The following is a 17,947-nucleotide window of genomic DNA, read 5'->3' on the forward strand; positions in this document are numbered from 1 at the left end:
AGTCTGCGGTTTACTGGGGAAATGCCAGAGTGGCAGAATGGCCAATGTGGCCTTGCTGAGGAGGGATTACAGTGCTCTGAGCATAACCATTTGTTTGCAACTGATTGCAGGAGCGATCAATTTAAATTTTGCTAAGCAACAAACCACAATAAGGGTATGAAAATATTAAGTTGTATAAGAACTGATGCAGTGAAGCCACCTACAGTGCAGTAGCATTGTTTAAATTAAGTAGAATAGTAAGGAGGTTGTCGAAGTGAAATGTAGAAAATTAGAACATCATTGTGCAATTATAATTGATTCAAATTATACATGGCTTAAGACAAATTGCACAACTGTTATTTAATTTGTAATATATCCATAATAAGTGGATATCTATACTTTTTAGATCAAATTATAAGTATAAGCTAGTAACAAAAATAGCAGTTGTCATCCTGGTTTATTGTACTTAGTGTATCATCCTGATATGGATGAAGGGCTCAATCCACTGAAGCAGATTTCGAAAATATGACCTACAATCTGTGTTAAAATCTCAGTTATCGGCTAGGTTATAAGCGATAGTAAAAACATTTGAGGCCTATTCACAAACTGCATGTTTTACTATGTTTAGTAGGACTATAGTAGTACTACTAACATACTACAAAATGCTATTGCTATTTACATCTTTTTATGCCCTCAAATCTCTGCCCTGACTGTAGAGATTTCTGCTCACATACGTATATGTTATAGTAATAAATGTGGGAGGGACAGAGATAATAAATGTGGGAGGGACAGAGACAGTGACTGGTAATGGAGAATACTTACTGATAACTGGGAGGGGCTAAGGGAGGAGAAACGAGGGGTTAAGAGATTGATAGGGAGGGGTACAGGGAGGGACATGCACCCACCCACCCATAAGAGTAAGCTCATTGCTGTTCACATACTGCACTTCAATAGATCCTACAGGCTAAAAGGACCAAAACTGTTGTAAATGTACCCCAGCCTCGAGTTTGGAGTAAGTCCAGCATAATACATGGCCAACCAGTGGTACTGCAACACACTCCTATAGAATATAATAGAGGCAGGGACATAAAATAAAAGTCCCTAGGAGCGAAGGTTAATTAATGTATATTACTAGTTTTAAAATATAAATACTTTAAATATAATGTGAAAAAAACTATACATAAAACATAATTAGTATTATTATAAAATATGTTTATTAAACTGTTTTAAAAGTAAACATTAATACAACTAACATTTTAAAATTAAATAAATTAATGTAACTTATTTCTGCTTATCACTTAACATTTTTTCTAAAAAATACATCAATATAAATTTTATAATTTAGGTAGGAATCTTTCTTATTTAAATCTTAAGGAAAATATATTTTTTAATATATTAAACAAAATGTAATATTTAAATCAAAATTAAGTTAGCCTTTTTCATTTTGCTCTTTTTTAAGAATAATATTTCAAATTAATTTACATCAATATTTATCTTAAAAATATCTTTACTGTTTTAATAAAGTTTTAAACTCTTCCATGTTCGTTACCACAGGGAGATCTCTGCTTTGGTGGCAGAGATCTCCGCCTACGTGTGAAAAGTTACAACTAGTAACTTTACACTTGTAAATTAGGCTCCATCCCTTGAATTCTCAGGGTGGAGAAATGTAGGTCCTGAACTTTGAATAGTCTACAGTAGTAAGGGCCACATGTACGGTGCTTTTTGCACGTCGCTAACAGCGAATCTGGCTGTTTGCGACGTGCAAAAAGCACTTCCCATGTACAAAGCCAGTTTTGCGATTCAGTAAACTTTTTACCGAATTGCAAAATGGGATTGCGACTCGCAATTAGGAAGGGGTGCCCCCTTCCTAATTGCGACTCGCAGTCTCATGTATGATTGTTTTGTGACCGCGAACGCGGTCGCAAAACAATCGTAGTTAGCACCAATGTCACACTGGTGCTATCACATTCGCAAATGGGAAGGGGTTCCCATGGGACCCCTTCCCCTTTGTGAATGTCACTGAAAACGTTTTTTTCAGAGCAGGCTGAAAAAATGAAACAAAAACCTTTCATTTTTTGTTTTTGTAATTCATCTAGTTTTCTTTAAAGGAAAACAGGCTGCATTACAAAAAAAAAAAAAACTGCTTTATTGAAAAACAGTCACAGACATGGTGGTCTGCTGTCTCTAGCAGGCCACCATTCCTGTGAGGGCCGCCATTCCTAAGGGAGTCGCAAATTGTGACCTACCTCATGAATTATCATAAGGTGAGCATTTGCGGCCCCCTTGCAAGTTGCAAATAGTGTGAAAGACACTATCCTACATTCAGATTTGTGACTCACAAATTGTGAGTCGCTATTCCAAAGTTTTATACATGTAGCCTAAGATGTAGTAAAAAGTGTAATAGTAAACTTACGTGTGTAGATTTACATGTATAAGTTTACCTTTCAGAAGAGGCCCCTATATATTGTAGGACATAATCTCCCCTTAAAAGATATGAATATGCACATAATTGTGGCATATCATCATTGTTATGTTTTCAATCTGAGTAAAACGTGAATTGTCAATATTAATTGCAGAATGCTCATTTCTTACTCTAACTCATGGTGTAACATTTTAAGAGCAGGAACTTGGTATGGGATCAATCAATCAGTCAATGAGGATTCTTATAGAGCGTGGCTAATCACCCGTTCGGGTCTCAAGGCGCTGTTTTTTTTTTCTCAATTGAAGCAGAGAGGGAGATTGCCTGAGATGAAGAGGGAGAGAGTTCCGGATCTTATCGGAGAGTTAGGAGAAGGCTCTTCCTCCCACTGTGGTCTTGTTGAATGGTAGCAAGGTGAGCGGAGTTGTCTGGTGGGCGTGTGGAAGGCGAGGTGGTGGTTGAAGTATGCAGGTCCGATGTTGTGTAGGGCCTTGTAGGCATGTATGAGAAGCTTGTAGGTGATTTTTTTGTTGATCAGGAGCCAGTGGAGGTCTCTCAGGTGCCCAGAGATGCAGCTGTGGCAAGGGATGTCCAGGATAAGTCTAGCGGCAGTGTTCGGGTTCTTTGAAGCTTTTTTGGGAGCTTCTGAGAGGTGCTGACGTAGAGTGCATTGCCGTAGTTGAGCTTGCTGCTGACGAGCACCTGGGTGACTGTTCTTCTGGAATTGAAAGTTATCCACTTGAAGATCTTTCAGAGCAGGTGGAGCGTGTGGAAGCAGGAGGATAAGATGGCGTTGACTTGGTGGTTCATGGAGAGCAAAAAGTCGAGGATGATGCCAAGGTTACATGGGTGGTCGATCGGTGTGGGGGTGGGTGGGGGGCCCAAGCGCTGCAAGCCACCAGGAGTCATCCCAGAAGGAGGGGGTGGTGCCCAAAATGAGGACGTCCATCTTGTCGGAGTTGAGCTTGAGTCAGCTGTCTTTCATCCAGGCGGCGACTGCCTTCATCCTGTTGTGGAAGTTGTTCTTGGCGACTGTAGGTTCATCAGTGAGGGAGAGGATCAGCTGAGTGTCGTCAGTGTAGGAGACAATGTTGAGTCTGTGGTTTCTGATGATATCTGCTAGTGGGGCCATGTAGATTTTGAAGAGGGTGGGGCTCAGGAAGGAGCCCTAGAGAACATCGCAGCTGATCTCTTTAGGTGCGGATGTGAATGGTGGGAGCCTGATTCTCTGGGTTCAGCTGGTGTGGAAAGAGAGGATCCATTCCAAGGTTTTGCCACGTATGCGGGCGTGGTGGAGTATTGCACAGAGGATATATTGGGAGACAGTGTCAAAGGCGGCCGAGAGGTCCAGGAGGATGATGGCTGTGTTTTCTTTTACCTCAGTCGAGGAGATCGCGGTTGTAATCTGTTGCACCGAGGAGAGCAGTCTCAGTGCTATGGTTGCTTCTGAAGCCGGACTGGGAGGGGTACAGAATTTGGTAGGTCTAAATGAATTTGGTGAGTAGGGGGTTTATGGCTTTTTTTGATGACTTTGGAGGGTAGTAGAGCAAAGAGATGGGTCTGTAGTTCTTGAGGTCCATCGGGTCTGCAGAGGATTTCTTCAGCAGGGATTAATCAACGTGTGTTACCAGTATTCAGGGAAGGTGGAGGTCTAGATGGAGCAGTTGATGGAGCAGCAGAGCTCAGGGGCGATGGTGTCACTGGCTCGGTTGAAGGTGTGGTGGGGGCAGGGATACATTGGGGCTCTGGAGTCAAGAGTCTTCATGATCCATAGGGTGTTGTTGGTGGTGAGGGTGGTCCAGTTGGTCAGAGTCGGCTGGGATCCGGAACCTTTAGGTGCTGTGGTTTCAGGTGGGGCTGGTGGGTCCTGGGGTGGGAAGCTGTCATAGATGTTGAAGATCTTGTGGAAGAACGTGGCGAGGTTGTCACAGAGGGCTTGGAATGGGGGGATGTCAGTGCTGGGTTTGGTGAATTCTTTGATCCCGGTGAAGAGTTCTTTGCTGTTGTGTGCATTGGCATTGATTTGTTCTCGTATGGCGGTTTTTTTAGTGGCTCTGATGAGGCAGTGGTGTGATGTGACAGCTGTTTTGAAGGCTGCATGGTCTGCCGGGGTCTTGCTGTACCTCTGTCTTCTCTAGAGTCATCTCCAGGTGCATCTGCACTCTTGGAGGGAGGGGTAAAACCAGCTGGCTTTCGCAGGTGGTCTGTTTGCTGGAGGGTTTCCTGGGGGGAGGGGGGCAGAGTGTTGGTGCAGTTGGAGATCCATCAGTGGCCTGCAGATGTGGTGGTGTCCGTGGAGGTCGGCATTGGTTTGTTGCTGAGGGTGGAGGCGAGTTGGTCTTCTAAGACCTTGTTCCAGCTTCTGCATGGGTGGCGGAGGGTGTGGGTTTGGTGAAGAAGGAGTGGACGCACTGGTGGTCAGTCCATAGGAGTTCGGAGGTGTGGATAACGGAGATGCTGCTGCTGGTGGAGAAGATAGGGTTGAGAGTGTGTCCTGCTGAGTGCCATGGGGAAGTGACCAGTTGTTTGAGTATGATTCTGGCGAGATTCTCCAGCAGGGATGAGGTGATTGGGTTGCTGAGGTTGTCCAGGTGGAAACTGAGGTTGACAAGGATGATGTAATCTTTAAAGGCGAGGGCATGATATGCGATTAAGTCTGCCATGGATTCACTGAAGTGGGTAGGGGGTCAGAGGGTCTGTGGACAAGGGTAACGCGTAGGGTGGTGTTTGGGTTGGTCTGGATCTGGAAGTGGAGGTGCTACATGTCGGGTGTGTGGTCGTTAGTGCTGGTTGTGAGCCGGAGGCTGTTCCTGTGTATGATGGCAATGCCTCCTCCAGGTCGGTTGGCATGGTCCTTGTGGATGATCGTGTAGCTGTGGCGGTGGCAAAGTCTGGTGCAGAGATGGGTTTTAGCAAGGTCTTCATGTGGAATGTGACGTTGGGGGCATTGGAGTCGAGCAGGACCTAGATCTCCACAGCGTGTTTCTTGAGGAAGTGTATGTTGAGCAGGATGAAGCTGAGGTTGTTGTGTCTAGTTCTTGGGGACTGTGTGGTTAGTGAGGCTGGTGTGCGGCGGCTGGAGAAGGTGCAGTTGTGGCAGGTGAAAGATCATTGGGTGTTGCTGTGTGATGCATGGTTGCAGGCAGTGTTTCGTCTGGCGTGGAGGAAGCTGGTGTTGTATCGGTGAGGGGTGCGGAGACCAGGGTCCCTGGCGCTGGCCGCCATCCAGGCCCTGACAGGCGCAGATGGGCTTGCCATTGGTGCCCCTTCAGCATGCGAGCGGTAAACCCACTCCACACAGCAGCTGCCATTAAGTAGTGAAGAGGTGGGAGGTGCTAGTCAGGCGGGAGGCAGGAGGTAGAAAGCAGCACTGGGGTGGGGCAGCAGGGGTAGGCAGCGGCAAGGGCGAGAATCGGCACAAAAGGGCACAGAAGGGAAATACAGATAAGAGAAATACAAGAGAAATTGCACAGAAAGAGAAATACAGGAAAAATATAAATACAGGACAAATAACAGAAGAGAAATACAGATAAGAGAAATACAAGAGAAATTGCACAGAAAGAGAAATACAGAGAAATACAGGAAAAATATAAATACAGGAAAAATAACAGAAAGACAGGAAAAATGGAGACAAACACAGACAATACTCACCACTGGACCACCAGGGATGAGGCGCAGGCAGGAGCCTGCAGGTGGAGGAGGGCCTTGAACTCTACAACTGAAGCACAGAGGGGCACACAGCTACCAGGTGGATCTGCACAGCGGGGGACCAAATCTCAGCACAAGTACTTTTAAATCAAGACATACGAACAGTCAGCATGTCTGTCTGATTTGTAAGACATTCACGAAAACAGTGAAACCAGGGTGATCTATATAATATCAACAACAACCCATCTAATTGCCATACATTTCTACTTTTCGTAATTTTTTATACTACATTTTTTCTTCCTTTATTCATGTTTTACTCCTGTAGCAATTGTCTCATTTTTCTGCAATTTATAGGTTTGACATTTGTAGACTCTTGAATTCCATTATGTGAGCAAGGAAGAGTACACGCTTTTCTTTGCTTACATGGGGCAGAAACGTGTCAGAAGAAGTGTCCTAGGCCAAAATTAACCCACGTTTAAATTAGTACAATAACCATGCCCTGGCCGCCTCCTGTAGCACTAGATCGCATGATCCGTGTGCAAAGCGTAAAAAAATCGTTTGCAGCATTTGCCTTCCACACGAGATATGAAAGGAATACAACTTCTACCCCAATCTTGTTCCTATGAAACCCTGAGAGTGAGTGTCCTGTAACTGAGGCTAACGTCAGGAACAAGGCACTCTTGTATCAAAGTATTTCTCCATACACACACAATGGGGAAAATCTTTTGATATTTAAGGACCCTCGCTCCTTCATTTAGTACTTACAACACAATATCATATTTCCAACTAGGTCTTACCTACAATCTGGCAAGAGTCCCAAAACAATGAAGTTGTCATGAGGAAGTTTGTATTCACGTGCTTAGTTACTATGCCGTTTTGTTTAAGTAATATTAACGAAAGGTGAGGTCATTCAAGGAGTCCTTGAATATTTTTCAGGCGAGCTTTTACATATTCAGAGTCAGCCTCCTGCCTCTCTGCAGACCCAACCCTCATTGCCCAGAAAACAGAAAAATAACAGAGAGGAGCACCAGCACCAGGCAAAATTGCGAAGGATTGACTCTCGGCTTCTGGCTAAGGAAAAAGAGGTGGGCTATCTTTTGTTTTGTTAAAGACAATTTAAATAATTGTATTATTCTTTATGGCATACATTCACAAAACGCCAAAAGATCAATCCAGAAAACTTTTCAGAGGTAAAGAAATGTAGCGCCACTACACAGGAACTATTGCCTAATATTGCAAGACTGTGGTTCAATGCCAGGAGCCTACAGTATTCTTAATTCAAAAAGTGCATCACGCCACAGGACGCATGGATGTGCGGGTGATGCACTGACAATAGTAAAGCGACTGTTGTTCCCGTTTGAATGGTTCTTATGCTACTCTGAATTTAAGTATCCACCTTGAAATGGAAATGCAACATCCGCAAATCACACACAAGGAAAATGTTAAATTCTTGCTAACAGCCGGAAAACCTATTAGGATTGCATTATTGATATAGGTAGTCCTAATTGTTATACTGAGACTCATACAGCAATCATTTTTGCTAGGAAAGGTTTTTCTTACCATTTATTTTACAGAACTGTATTATTCTTCACATTGAACCTCTTATCCGGAGACCCTCAGGGGCTTTAGAGCAAAACCAGCTACATGAGAATGCTAAAACTTCAATTATCTACTGGACAAATACAGAAATCTACTGTATAATACTTCAAATTTGACTTACATTACTAGCACATTTAGTCTGGTTGGTTAGTGGCTTATATGGATTAAACTAAAACCTGGGTATCCCACATAAAATATTTGTTGTTTATTTTCCAGTAATTGCTTGTTTGCATGGGCAACAAGGGGTCCTTTTCTCACTAATACAAGACAAGGAATGACTATGTAGAACTGTAAACCGGCCCACATTTATTTAGCTCGTACATACACCATCTGCTGGAACAAAATATATATTATGCAAGAGGCTGTTCTCCAAAAGAGTCAACAGTTGTGTGCAGCTTTTGTCACCTTCCGACACGTTAATTATTAAGCCATACACGGATCTGCCTCGTTCAATTTCTTCCAGTTCTCAAAGAGTACTGTTGCCTAAACAACTTTAAACTGAACATAAAAAATCGAAAATGACAGAGAAACTTACCATCATGATGAAATAGTAATATCTGCATGCTGAGTTTGACAGTAGGCTTTTCCAGTCGCAGCTCGCGGGGATTCCTGAGGGCGGGGCGGCAGGCGCAGTGGTGTAGCGGCGTGGCGGGATTAATACATTTCAATTTATTCAAATTAAATGTTAAAAACGTACCTCCTCTGCCGCGCGCTGCACCTCTCCCCTGCGTCATCGCTGCACGCATGCACAGATGCCCAGCCTGTCCTGTGGCCAATCCTGATGCTGCTGAAAGCAGCATCCAGGTTGGCTGGGAGCGCCCTGCTGGCAGGAAAGGCAACACTCCTCCACCCTTATGGAGGTGCTGCCCTTGGCCTTTTCTTGGAAGAAACACAGCTCTCTTCTTGTTAGATGTATCACTGTGGAAGTTCGACAGTTTGTCAAATCCAAGCCCCAAGCTATGTGTTAATCCCCTTTTTCTTGCCTCCCACCAAAAAAACCCATACTGAGCCAGAAAAAAAAAGCAGTTTTTCGTCCATTTTCTATTGTTAGAGAAAAATGGCTGACATAACTTGGGCTTCTGTGCGGGGAAGCTGGTTCTACTGCTGGCTGTGAGCAATGCTGCTGCTAATGCTGTCTGTTCCCCTTGTGAGAAAAGCTTGTGCTGTTGCTCCTGTACCTCACCTTAGTAGTGTGAAGAATCATTACAACGCTGCACCTTCTATTGAGTCTAAGAAAGGAAACTGGCTTAATCTTCACTTTGTTGGAAGGTTGTCCATGTCCATGTGGTTCCCATGAGGATGAGCAGGTTTTTACCTTTGCCACCATTCTTTCTGATGGATAAGATGACCCCAGCAGAAAAGTACTTACCCATTACCAGCATCACTTGACTCAGCAGTGCATCATCATTGGCCTCTACCCCCGAAATAGTGTGAATGACTTACTAAATGACACTGTTTATTACAGAGTGATTTAAAATTATTACAATCAAACAATATACGTGTAACAAGGACAGAAACCAATTAAAAATGATCACCTAGATACCAAAATGAACATGCTTTTTTATATATTATCGGATTGCAAAATGTCTTCATATTTGCCTGTCCTACCTATTCAAGCTAAGGATTAAAGTGAATCATCAGCCTTGCGTATGTCAAGTGTACAGCCTAACACTTTGAAATCCAGACCTCAAAGCAGGCTATGGGAGCAACGACTGACAACAATATTGATATGTGTGCTGCAGAAGGTACATGCATATATGACCACACTGCCAGTTCTGCTCTCAGTCCAAAGCTGTGATATGGTGTCATGTGTTATTATCATCAGGCCTAAAGTATTGAACAAATATGACATTGCTGGTGCTTTCATCATACCAATGGATGGCTCTGAACACCCCCACCTGTTTTTGGGCATTCATCATCGTCAAGTATGTATCTATGAAACATTTAAAACCGCTTACAATTAACTGCACATGGTCTATGAATGTTACGTATCAGCTAGTTACTGCATATCTTTTTCATCAAAAAACTGATGCAAAGCCACAATCTGACTAGTAGTCTGAATATCTGTAATGTTTATTACTTTTCTCTGTTTTCATAAAAAAAACTGTGTGATTGCATAAAATATGTGTCAATGATTAAGGCCACTGCTTACAAAACCTGATATTTTTGTATAATCCGTTTTTAGGCCTTAAGTTAGCCAAGACCTTTTGATTTTAGTAAAATTATATGTGTAACATACTTAAAGGGACTTTCAGCCACTTCTCTTCATACATTGGTCTGTCGTTGTGTAATTCACATTTGCTTAAGCCCATTTATGCATATATCATGGAGCAGTGGGTCATTCGACTTAGGCCACTGGGTAACTTCACTTTGAGTGACTGCATTATGCGCTCCCACAATCAGCACATCGCTACACAAGGTAGTTCCTTTCAGTGCAAGTGTTTTTGTTTTAACTTTATAATCGCTTTCATGTTGGCTTTGTGTTTAGAGTCTGATGTGATAGCATGAGGCTTTTGATGATCTTTGTAAGTTCCTGTATTCTGCCAATGCTGTTGTAAATTGTTTCTGATGTGACCTTTGTTTATCTCACTGCTGCTATTTCACTAGTCTGAAAACGTTGTGGAGAACCGAGGCTTTAGAAGGACAACAGAAATATAAACAGCAGCTCATGCAAACTCCGAATATAAGTTCATGAGAGTGCTCTACTTATGCAACCCTGCCTGTCTTTCTTTCCTTATTGCTTTCTTTCTTTACTCGTTGCTTTCTTTCCTTCCTTCCTGTTGCTTTCTTTCTATCCCTTTGCCTTTCTTTCCTTACTACTTTTTGCTTTCCTTCTTTCTCTTTTCTTTAACTTCTTTCTTTTCTTCCTTCTATCCCCTTTTCTTTCTTTCATTGCAATCTATTTTGCCTTTTTTCCTTGCCCCTTTCTTTCTATTTATTGTATTTGTTCTTTCTAAATTCCTTCTCTCTTTACTCATTTATTTCTTCTTTCCTTACCTTCCTTCTTTCTTTAGTACTTCTTTTTGGCTTTCTTTTCTTCCCATTTCCTTCCTTTCTTCTTTCCTTTGTTCTTTCTTTTTCCTTCCTTCTTGCTTCTTATCTTTCTTCCTTAACCTTCCTTTTTTTCCTTCTTGCCTTCTTTCTCTTTCCTTTCTCTTTTTTGTCTGTTTACACTTTCCTTCTTTCTCTCCTTCCTTCTTTTTTATCTCTTTCTTCACGCTGTCTTTCTTTCCTTCTTTCTTGCCTTCTTTCTTTATGGCAAGACAGTTCAGACCAATGGCCTTTTCTAGGTGTGTTTTAGCCAAGACCTTCTGATTTTACTGCAGTTATGTGTATAACATAGTTACTCATGGGGATTTTCAGCCAGATTTCATCCATTAGTTTGTGGTTGTGTCATTCTCACTTTAATTCCACCCACTCCGATATGCATCAATGTGTTAGCCTACTTTAGCCACTGAATGACTTCACTCTGGGGTAGGTCATGGTGGCATTTCATGAGTCTCACCTGTGTGCACAAAGTAGTCCTCTTCAATGCCAGGAAGTACTATGGCAATGTGTGCTTTTTTGAGACCTAAAAAACATTTTGGCCCCTGGCTATTTTTTTTAATTGATGAAGGCTCGGGAACTTCTCAAACAATGAAATTTTGAAAAAACAATGACAAAAGTAAACAAGAATTACCAAAAGGCTAGCAGCCAATGATAGACCTACTGACTTTGCAAAATGCTTGTTTTCAGTGCCAATGGATTTCTCTGAGGTCAAATAATATAAACCCCAATCTTAACTTTAATTTCACTGACAAACCTGCTATAATAAAACGTTGGAACTTGCAGATCACAGGACACTAGTACCAGTTGCACATGCGATTTAACAGAAAACATTTCAAATAATGAATGATGAAAATACATTTTAACTGCTTACATAGGATCTTACCAAATAATGTTTATGAATATTAGTGCTGATATCTTCTACCGGGTAGACTTAATATACCTTAAACCTTGGTGAAACTGGGGTTATGAAGCATACTTGGGCTTGGTAAACCCTTTAATAGGAGCTTTTTCAGGAAGTATTCCTATCAAACTGTAATACCCAACCAAATACGTAGTAGGTTTTGAGGTAAGGGCAAGGTGGACCACTGCTCAAGACCCATCCTTCCAGGGGGGCCACTTTTACAGTGAGCGGAGCAGTTACATTTTTTGCAATAATGCTAAAAAACATTTTCTTCTAATTTGACAGCCACATATCCTTAACAGAACGTAGGACCACATTTACTGAGAATTTGCACAGTGGAAAAAAGACAAAGCATTACAGACTCTTGCAAGGGTATTCCCTTTCTACACTTGAAAGATGCACCACTTTGCCCCACTTCACCTCAACGGGATGTTACTTAGGCATAATTTAGGCAGATCAGTGCAAGCACCCATAGTTTGTGACACAAGCCTGATCTACGAAGATAGCCAGACAGGGCTTTGCATAAAACAATATTAATGTCTCTTGCAAGAAGCAAGCGCTAAAGAAGAGAAATGGTTTAATTTCTCTAAACATTCTACACATTGCATGTATGCTACACTGTACAGCACACGTCCACTTTATGGAATGTTTTACAAATTGTCGAGACACAGGGCTTTTTACTGGAAGGGTAGGTTTCCAGTACACGTCTTATGCTGGGAAAAACGCACACATTTATGCATTATAGAGCAACAATTGTGGTTGGTGCTAGCCTGCTCGCTTGTGTGCCAGCTAGCAGAATGATTTGCTTCGGCTCACTAACACTAATTAGTGAGCAGAAGCAGACCATTTTTAATGAACATGGATCTCTATTCTTTCTCCCCCTTGCACAACACAGCACGGCAAGTCGGATTGCTGCATTGCAATGTGCTAAAAAAGGTAAATCTGTCCCTTAATACACATGCCTAGCTTGCCCAGCCTTAACCCTCATAATCTTAGGCAGTTGTTAGCAATTACATTAAAAAAATGTTCTTGTCACTTCTCCTCACCTCACCTCTTGTATTTTAACCCTTTCTCTAGCTCTGCTTCTCTAAGTACCCTGAGCCTCTCTTTCTCTACATCAGCCATCTGTATTGGACCTTTGTTTTCTTCACCGCTCTCTCAGTATTACCAATGTAACTAACTGGTGTATCCCTCTCCACCTCTTTCTCATGACTACTTTCCCCTGTGTGTGTGTGTGTGTATATATATATATATATATATATATATATATATATATATATATATATATATTGCCCTCTGTGTACCTCATCTGTCTCTCTGTTTATGGTGAAAGTCGTGCATTGTATCTCCTCCTCCTCGAGACATTGGCAAATGTTAAATGGCTCCTTTGTTAGATAATTTATTTCCTCCATCCAGCTCGGACAGTCTGCGTCAGAGCGCTTTAGTTTTGCTGTTCATGTGCCCTACGGAAAGAAAATAAATGAGAAACAACAACGAAGAACAACCGACGAATCAGATACACTCTCAGACAATGTACAAATTGAGTGCACGCATAGGATCTACACAAAATTGACACACACACACCTGTTGAGAATATTCATCTCTGGGTAATGGAGGTGAGAATAGAAAGTCTTTTTCGACGGTGCCCTCAGTGCGGGGCTAAACACACCTACTCAGATACCACAAGGTCTGTAACTTGTGTTTATCATCAGAACACAAAAACAAGAAGAGGTTGCGAAGTAAAAGATATTGGCTTCTAGTGCACAACATGAAGATGGAAGCAGCGGCAGAGTTCTCGTATGAAGATTCACTCAGCGAGGGGGAGATCGGCGCTGCATTAACTTTTCAAGGTGGGGTCATCATAGCAAGCCCACACTATGTCACCTTTGATGCCTCCAGTGGGGAAGAAGAACTTGAGGTGCTGGTCAAAGAGCCCATATAGAAGACTCTGGTACCTGTGTCTGGACCGAATAAGACAACGCCAAGGACCATGAGTATGATTGACCCACCCAGAACATATTATACACACCTCCCACTGCACGCCACGCTATGACACAACCCTCCGGCTGTGGTCGACACCGCAAGCATACCTTGGAGACAGGACAGGATGAGAATGTTCTCGATCTCAATCAGGCAACATAGCCAAAATATGGGGATGGCAATGACACCACTTCAATACCGAAACACACGTCGGCATCAACACATACATCAACGTCGAATAAGACTATGGGGGTCATTCTGACCATGGCGGTAATTACCGCCATGGCGGAGGTCGGCGGTAGCACCGCCAACAGGCTGGCGGTGCACCGCTGGGCATTCTGACCGCGGCGGTTCAGCCGCGGCCAGAAACGGAAAGTCGGCGGTGTACCGCCGACTTTCCGCTGCCCGTCTGAATCCTCCATGGCGGCGGAGCGCGCTCCGCCGCCATGGGGATTCTGACACCCCCTACCGCCATCCTGTTCATGGCGGCTCTCCCGCCATGAACAGGATGGCGGTAGGGGGTGCCGCGGGGCCCCTGCCGTGCCCATGCCAATGGCATGGGCACGGCAGGGGGCCCTGTAAGAGGGCCCCAAAAAGTATTTCAGTGTCTGCCCAGCAGACACTGAAATACGCGACGGGTGCAACTGCACCCGTCGCACCTTCCCACTCCGCCGGCTCAATTCTGAGCCGGCATCCTAGTGGGAAGGTTGATTTGCCCTGGGCTGGCGGGCGGTCTTTTGGCGGCCGCCCGCCAGCCCAGGGCAAATGTCAGAATCACCGCTGCGGTCTTTCGACCGCGGTGCGGTGTTCTGACGGCGGTACCTTGGCGGACGGCCTCCGCCGTCCGCCAAGGTCAGAATGACCACCTATACCTTTGACGCCGGAAAACTCGTTGGATCCTAAGAAAACTCAACATCAAGCCACTCAGAATCCAGATACCCACCATCATTGATAAAAGAAAAACAAAAATGACACTATTCGATGCTGAAGAAAGCCCATACTATAGCTGGGGTAAAAACAAAGACGGCTTCTTCTGCCACAGTAACAGTGCTAGAGAAACAGGCAACCAGAGCACAAAAATAAGTGCCAATAAAAGAGGAAGTTAATGTTTTTGAAGGACTGCAGAAATATATGGAGAAAAAACAACAAAAAGACACAGTCAAAATACATGCGCAGGATTATGAAGTTACGCTACCACCACCTGAAAGGGTAGCTACTAAACACAGGGCCACAAGCCCTATTACATCTGAACAGCCTCAGTCCTCACAACCTATATCTTCTGCACCTCACATGGACATGAGGGTGGGAATGCTGCTCAGCCGGACTATGACTCTGAATCGCAGGAGATACCCACCTCAGCCTAGACCTTTGGGATGAATATGACATGGTTCTGTCTGACACGATATAGAACCACAGTTCCTGCAAAAGCTTCACCACCTGATGACACTAAATCATAACAGAGTGTCAATACAGAGTGCTGCAGAATAGCACAAACTCCAAATGCAAACCACAGAGGAAGAAACTGATTTTTTAGTTGAGACACTTTCTTTCACTGAGCGTACAGTACAGTATCTTCCTATGATTGGGTCAAGGTTAAACATATCAAAGGATGTAGATAAGGACCCAGTGAGATCCAAGGTACTTACTCCGTGAATTGAAAGGAAATACAGGCCTTCATCTTCAGACCAAGCCTATATCAGCAAGAAAGAGAACAGCATCCGTGGGCACTGAGGACGCTTCACCTCCTGACAAAGAGAGTAAGGGCATCAACGCAGCAGGCAAGATGGTGGCCACAGGATATGCAAAATCACTGGCAGATTTCAAATGCAGTGGGACTGTTGTCAAGATACAACAGGGCAGCTTAGGATGAAGTGCAAGAATTAATAACAGCTCCCAAATCAAAATTGAAAGAGAGGGGGGTAGACAAACAAATATCTAAAGTAACCATTAACTGTGCACTGCATAGTGTAGACACTGCAGCTAGAGGTATGAATTCTTCTGTTATGCTGTGTAGGCATGCATTGCTACGTATATTAGGATTTAAGCCAGAAGTTGAACAGCATTGTTCTTAGCATCCCTTTGATGGAGAACATCTCTTTTGCCCGCACATTGACAAAAATTAAAAAAGATCAAGAAAGACACGGAAACTGCAAAATCAATGGGTGCTCTACAAACTTCATCACAAAAGCGGCAGACCTTTCACTGTTACAAATGGAGAGAGGCCTCAAAGGCTACCACCACGGAGACCTCTTTGCATCAAAGACAACAACAACAATACCACCAGCCAGCAGGAAGGGGGTGTTATAGAGGTAGTTACAAAGCTTGTACCATACTCTATTTCATCACAGCAAAAGCATAGCCCAGTCTGCAGAGGGTTCTCAATCTCTAGAACCAACTGGCTCTTATTCAGCCACAACAGTGATGCATCTGCTAGGTATGATGACTTCTTACATAGCAATAGTTCCACATGCAAGACTACATATGAGACACCTACAGGAGTCCTGAGCATCGCAAAGGTCACAAGTGACGGGCAACATGGAGAATCGAGTGTTGGTTTCACCCGCATTCCATCAGGCACTACAATGGTGGAACTCATAGAAAATACAGGTGGAAAGAGATGTCAGGGACCCAATCCTGCAAGTGACAATTACAACACATGCATCACTTATTGGTTGGGGTGATCATCTGGAGGACATTGTGGTACATGGACATTGGTCTCCACTACAACATATGTTGCACATCAATATGTAGGAGTTACTGGCCATTCAGATGGCTCTCAAAGCGGTCCTACCCAACATAGGAGGAACAACTGTCTTTCTGAGAACAGAGAACATACCAGCACTGTACTAAATTCAGAAACAGAGGGACCCATTCACTACAACTATCTCAACTAACACAAGTCACATGGAAGTGGGCCATCATGCACACAGTCCACCTTCTAGCACAATACATACCAGGAGTGGACAACTCACTAGTAGACCTCCTAAGCAGAAAACAACAACAAGTACACAAGTGGGAAATCCACACTGAAATCCAACAGATACACTTTCAATGGCGGGGGACCCCAACAGTAGACTATTTGCCACCGTAGAAAACGCAAAATGCCAAAGCTTTGCATCCAGGCACCTACAATCCAAAGGCAATGCTCTATGGATGAACTGGTCAGGGACATTTTCATATGCTTTTCCACTTCTCCTACTCATCCCTTATGTGGGCAAGAAACTCAGACAGACATCGCTAACTATGATACTCATAGCAACAAAATGGGCATGTCATCCTTGGTACATAACTCTACTTGAGGTTTCCCTAGTAACTAACAAAAAGCTGCCAAGCATTTCAGATTTTCTCACTCACAGTAGAGGCAGAGTGAGACACCCCTGTGCTCAACAACTCAATCTTGCAATTTGACTACTGGGGGTCATAGAATATGGGTATTTAAATTTACCTCAGGAATGCATACAATTTTAAAAGAAGCTAGAAAACCAACCACAAGGGTATGTTATGTAGCAAAATTGAAACACTGTGCTGCAAACCACATAAACCCATCTTCACCACCTGGACAACAACTTTTATGATACTTGATATATTTACAAAAGGCACATTTAGCATATACATCTATACATTTGTATGTAGCAGCAATTGCAGTTCACTTACAAAATAGAAAACATCAATCTCGTTTTCGTATCCCTGCCATAAAAGCATTCATGGAGGGACTTAAAAGAGTTATTCCTCCAGAACACCTCAGGTACCAACTTGGAACGTGAACATTGTTAGAACAAGACTAATGGCTACACCTTTTGAACCAATGCAAAAATGCAAAATACAGTTCTTAACATTCTTTGTGGCCCATTACATCCCTGCAAAGAGTCAGGAAATTCATGCACTCACAATCGAGGTACCTTACAAGTATTTCAAGACAAGGTTTGCCTATGCACAAACCCAAAGTTTCTGCCAAAGGTTATATCCCCTTTCCACTTAAACCAAACACTGGACTTACCTGCTTTATTTCCAAACTCAGAAACAATCACACAAAGGGCAGTGGACGTAAAATTAGCTCTTATGTACAATGTGAAAAGAACAAAAACATTCAGGAAGACACAACAAATATTTGTAGCTTTTTCTAACCTAAGAAAAGGCAATCCAATCTCAAATGCATGAATCGAGAGATGGATAGTAAAATGCATACAAATTTGCAACATTAAAGCAAAAAGAACACTACCTACAATGCCAAGACCACATCCAACACAGAAAAAGGCAGCATCAGTGGTATTTTTAGGAAACATTCTGCTAACAAACATTTGTAAAGCGGCAACATGGACAAAACCACACCCATTTACTAAACATTTTGTGCAGGTGTTACATTCAGACAACAG

General features: G+C 43.1%; 1 protein-coding gene across 4 annotated transcripts in view; it reads left to right on the forward strand.

The window, feature by feature from the left end:
* The window catches only part of TRAF3IP3 (TRAF3 interacting protein 3), a 229,544-nt gene that overhangs the window by 173,569 nt on the left and 38,028 nt on the right, over positions 1 to 17,947 (forward strand). For all 4 annotated transcript variants that reach the window (XM_069238632.1, XM_069238634.1, XM_069238631.1 and 1 more), the window contains one exon: positions 6,983 to 7,131. In XM_069238632.1, the coding sequence (XP_069094733.1) occupies positions 6,983 to 7,131 (149 nt within the window). The remainder of the gene's footprint in view (positions 1 to 6,982; positions 7,132 to 17,947) is intronic.

The sequence above is a fragment of the Pleurodeles waltl genome, chromosome 6 (assembly GCF_031143425.1).
Source record: "Pleurodeles waltl isolate 20211129_DDA chromosome 6, aPleWal1.hap1.20221129, whole genome shotgun sequence".
Classification (NCBI taxonomy): Eukaryota; Metazoa; Chordata; class Amphibia; order Caudata; family Salamandridae; genus Pleurodeles; species Pleurodeles waltl.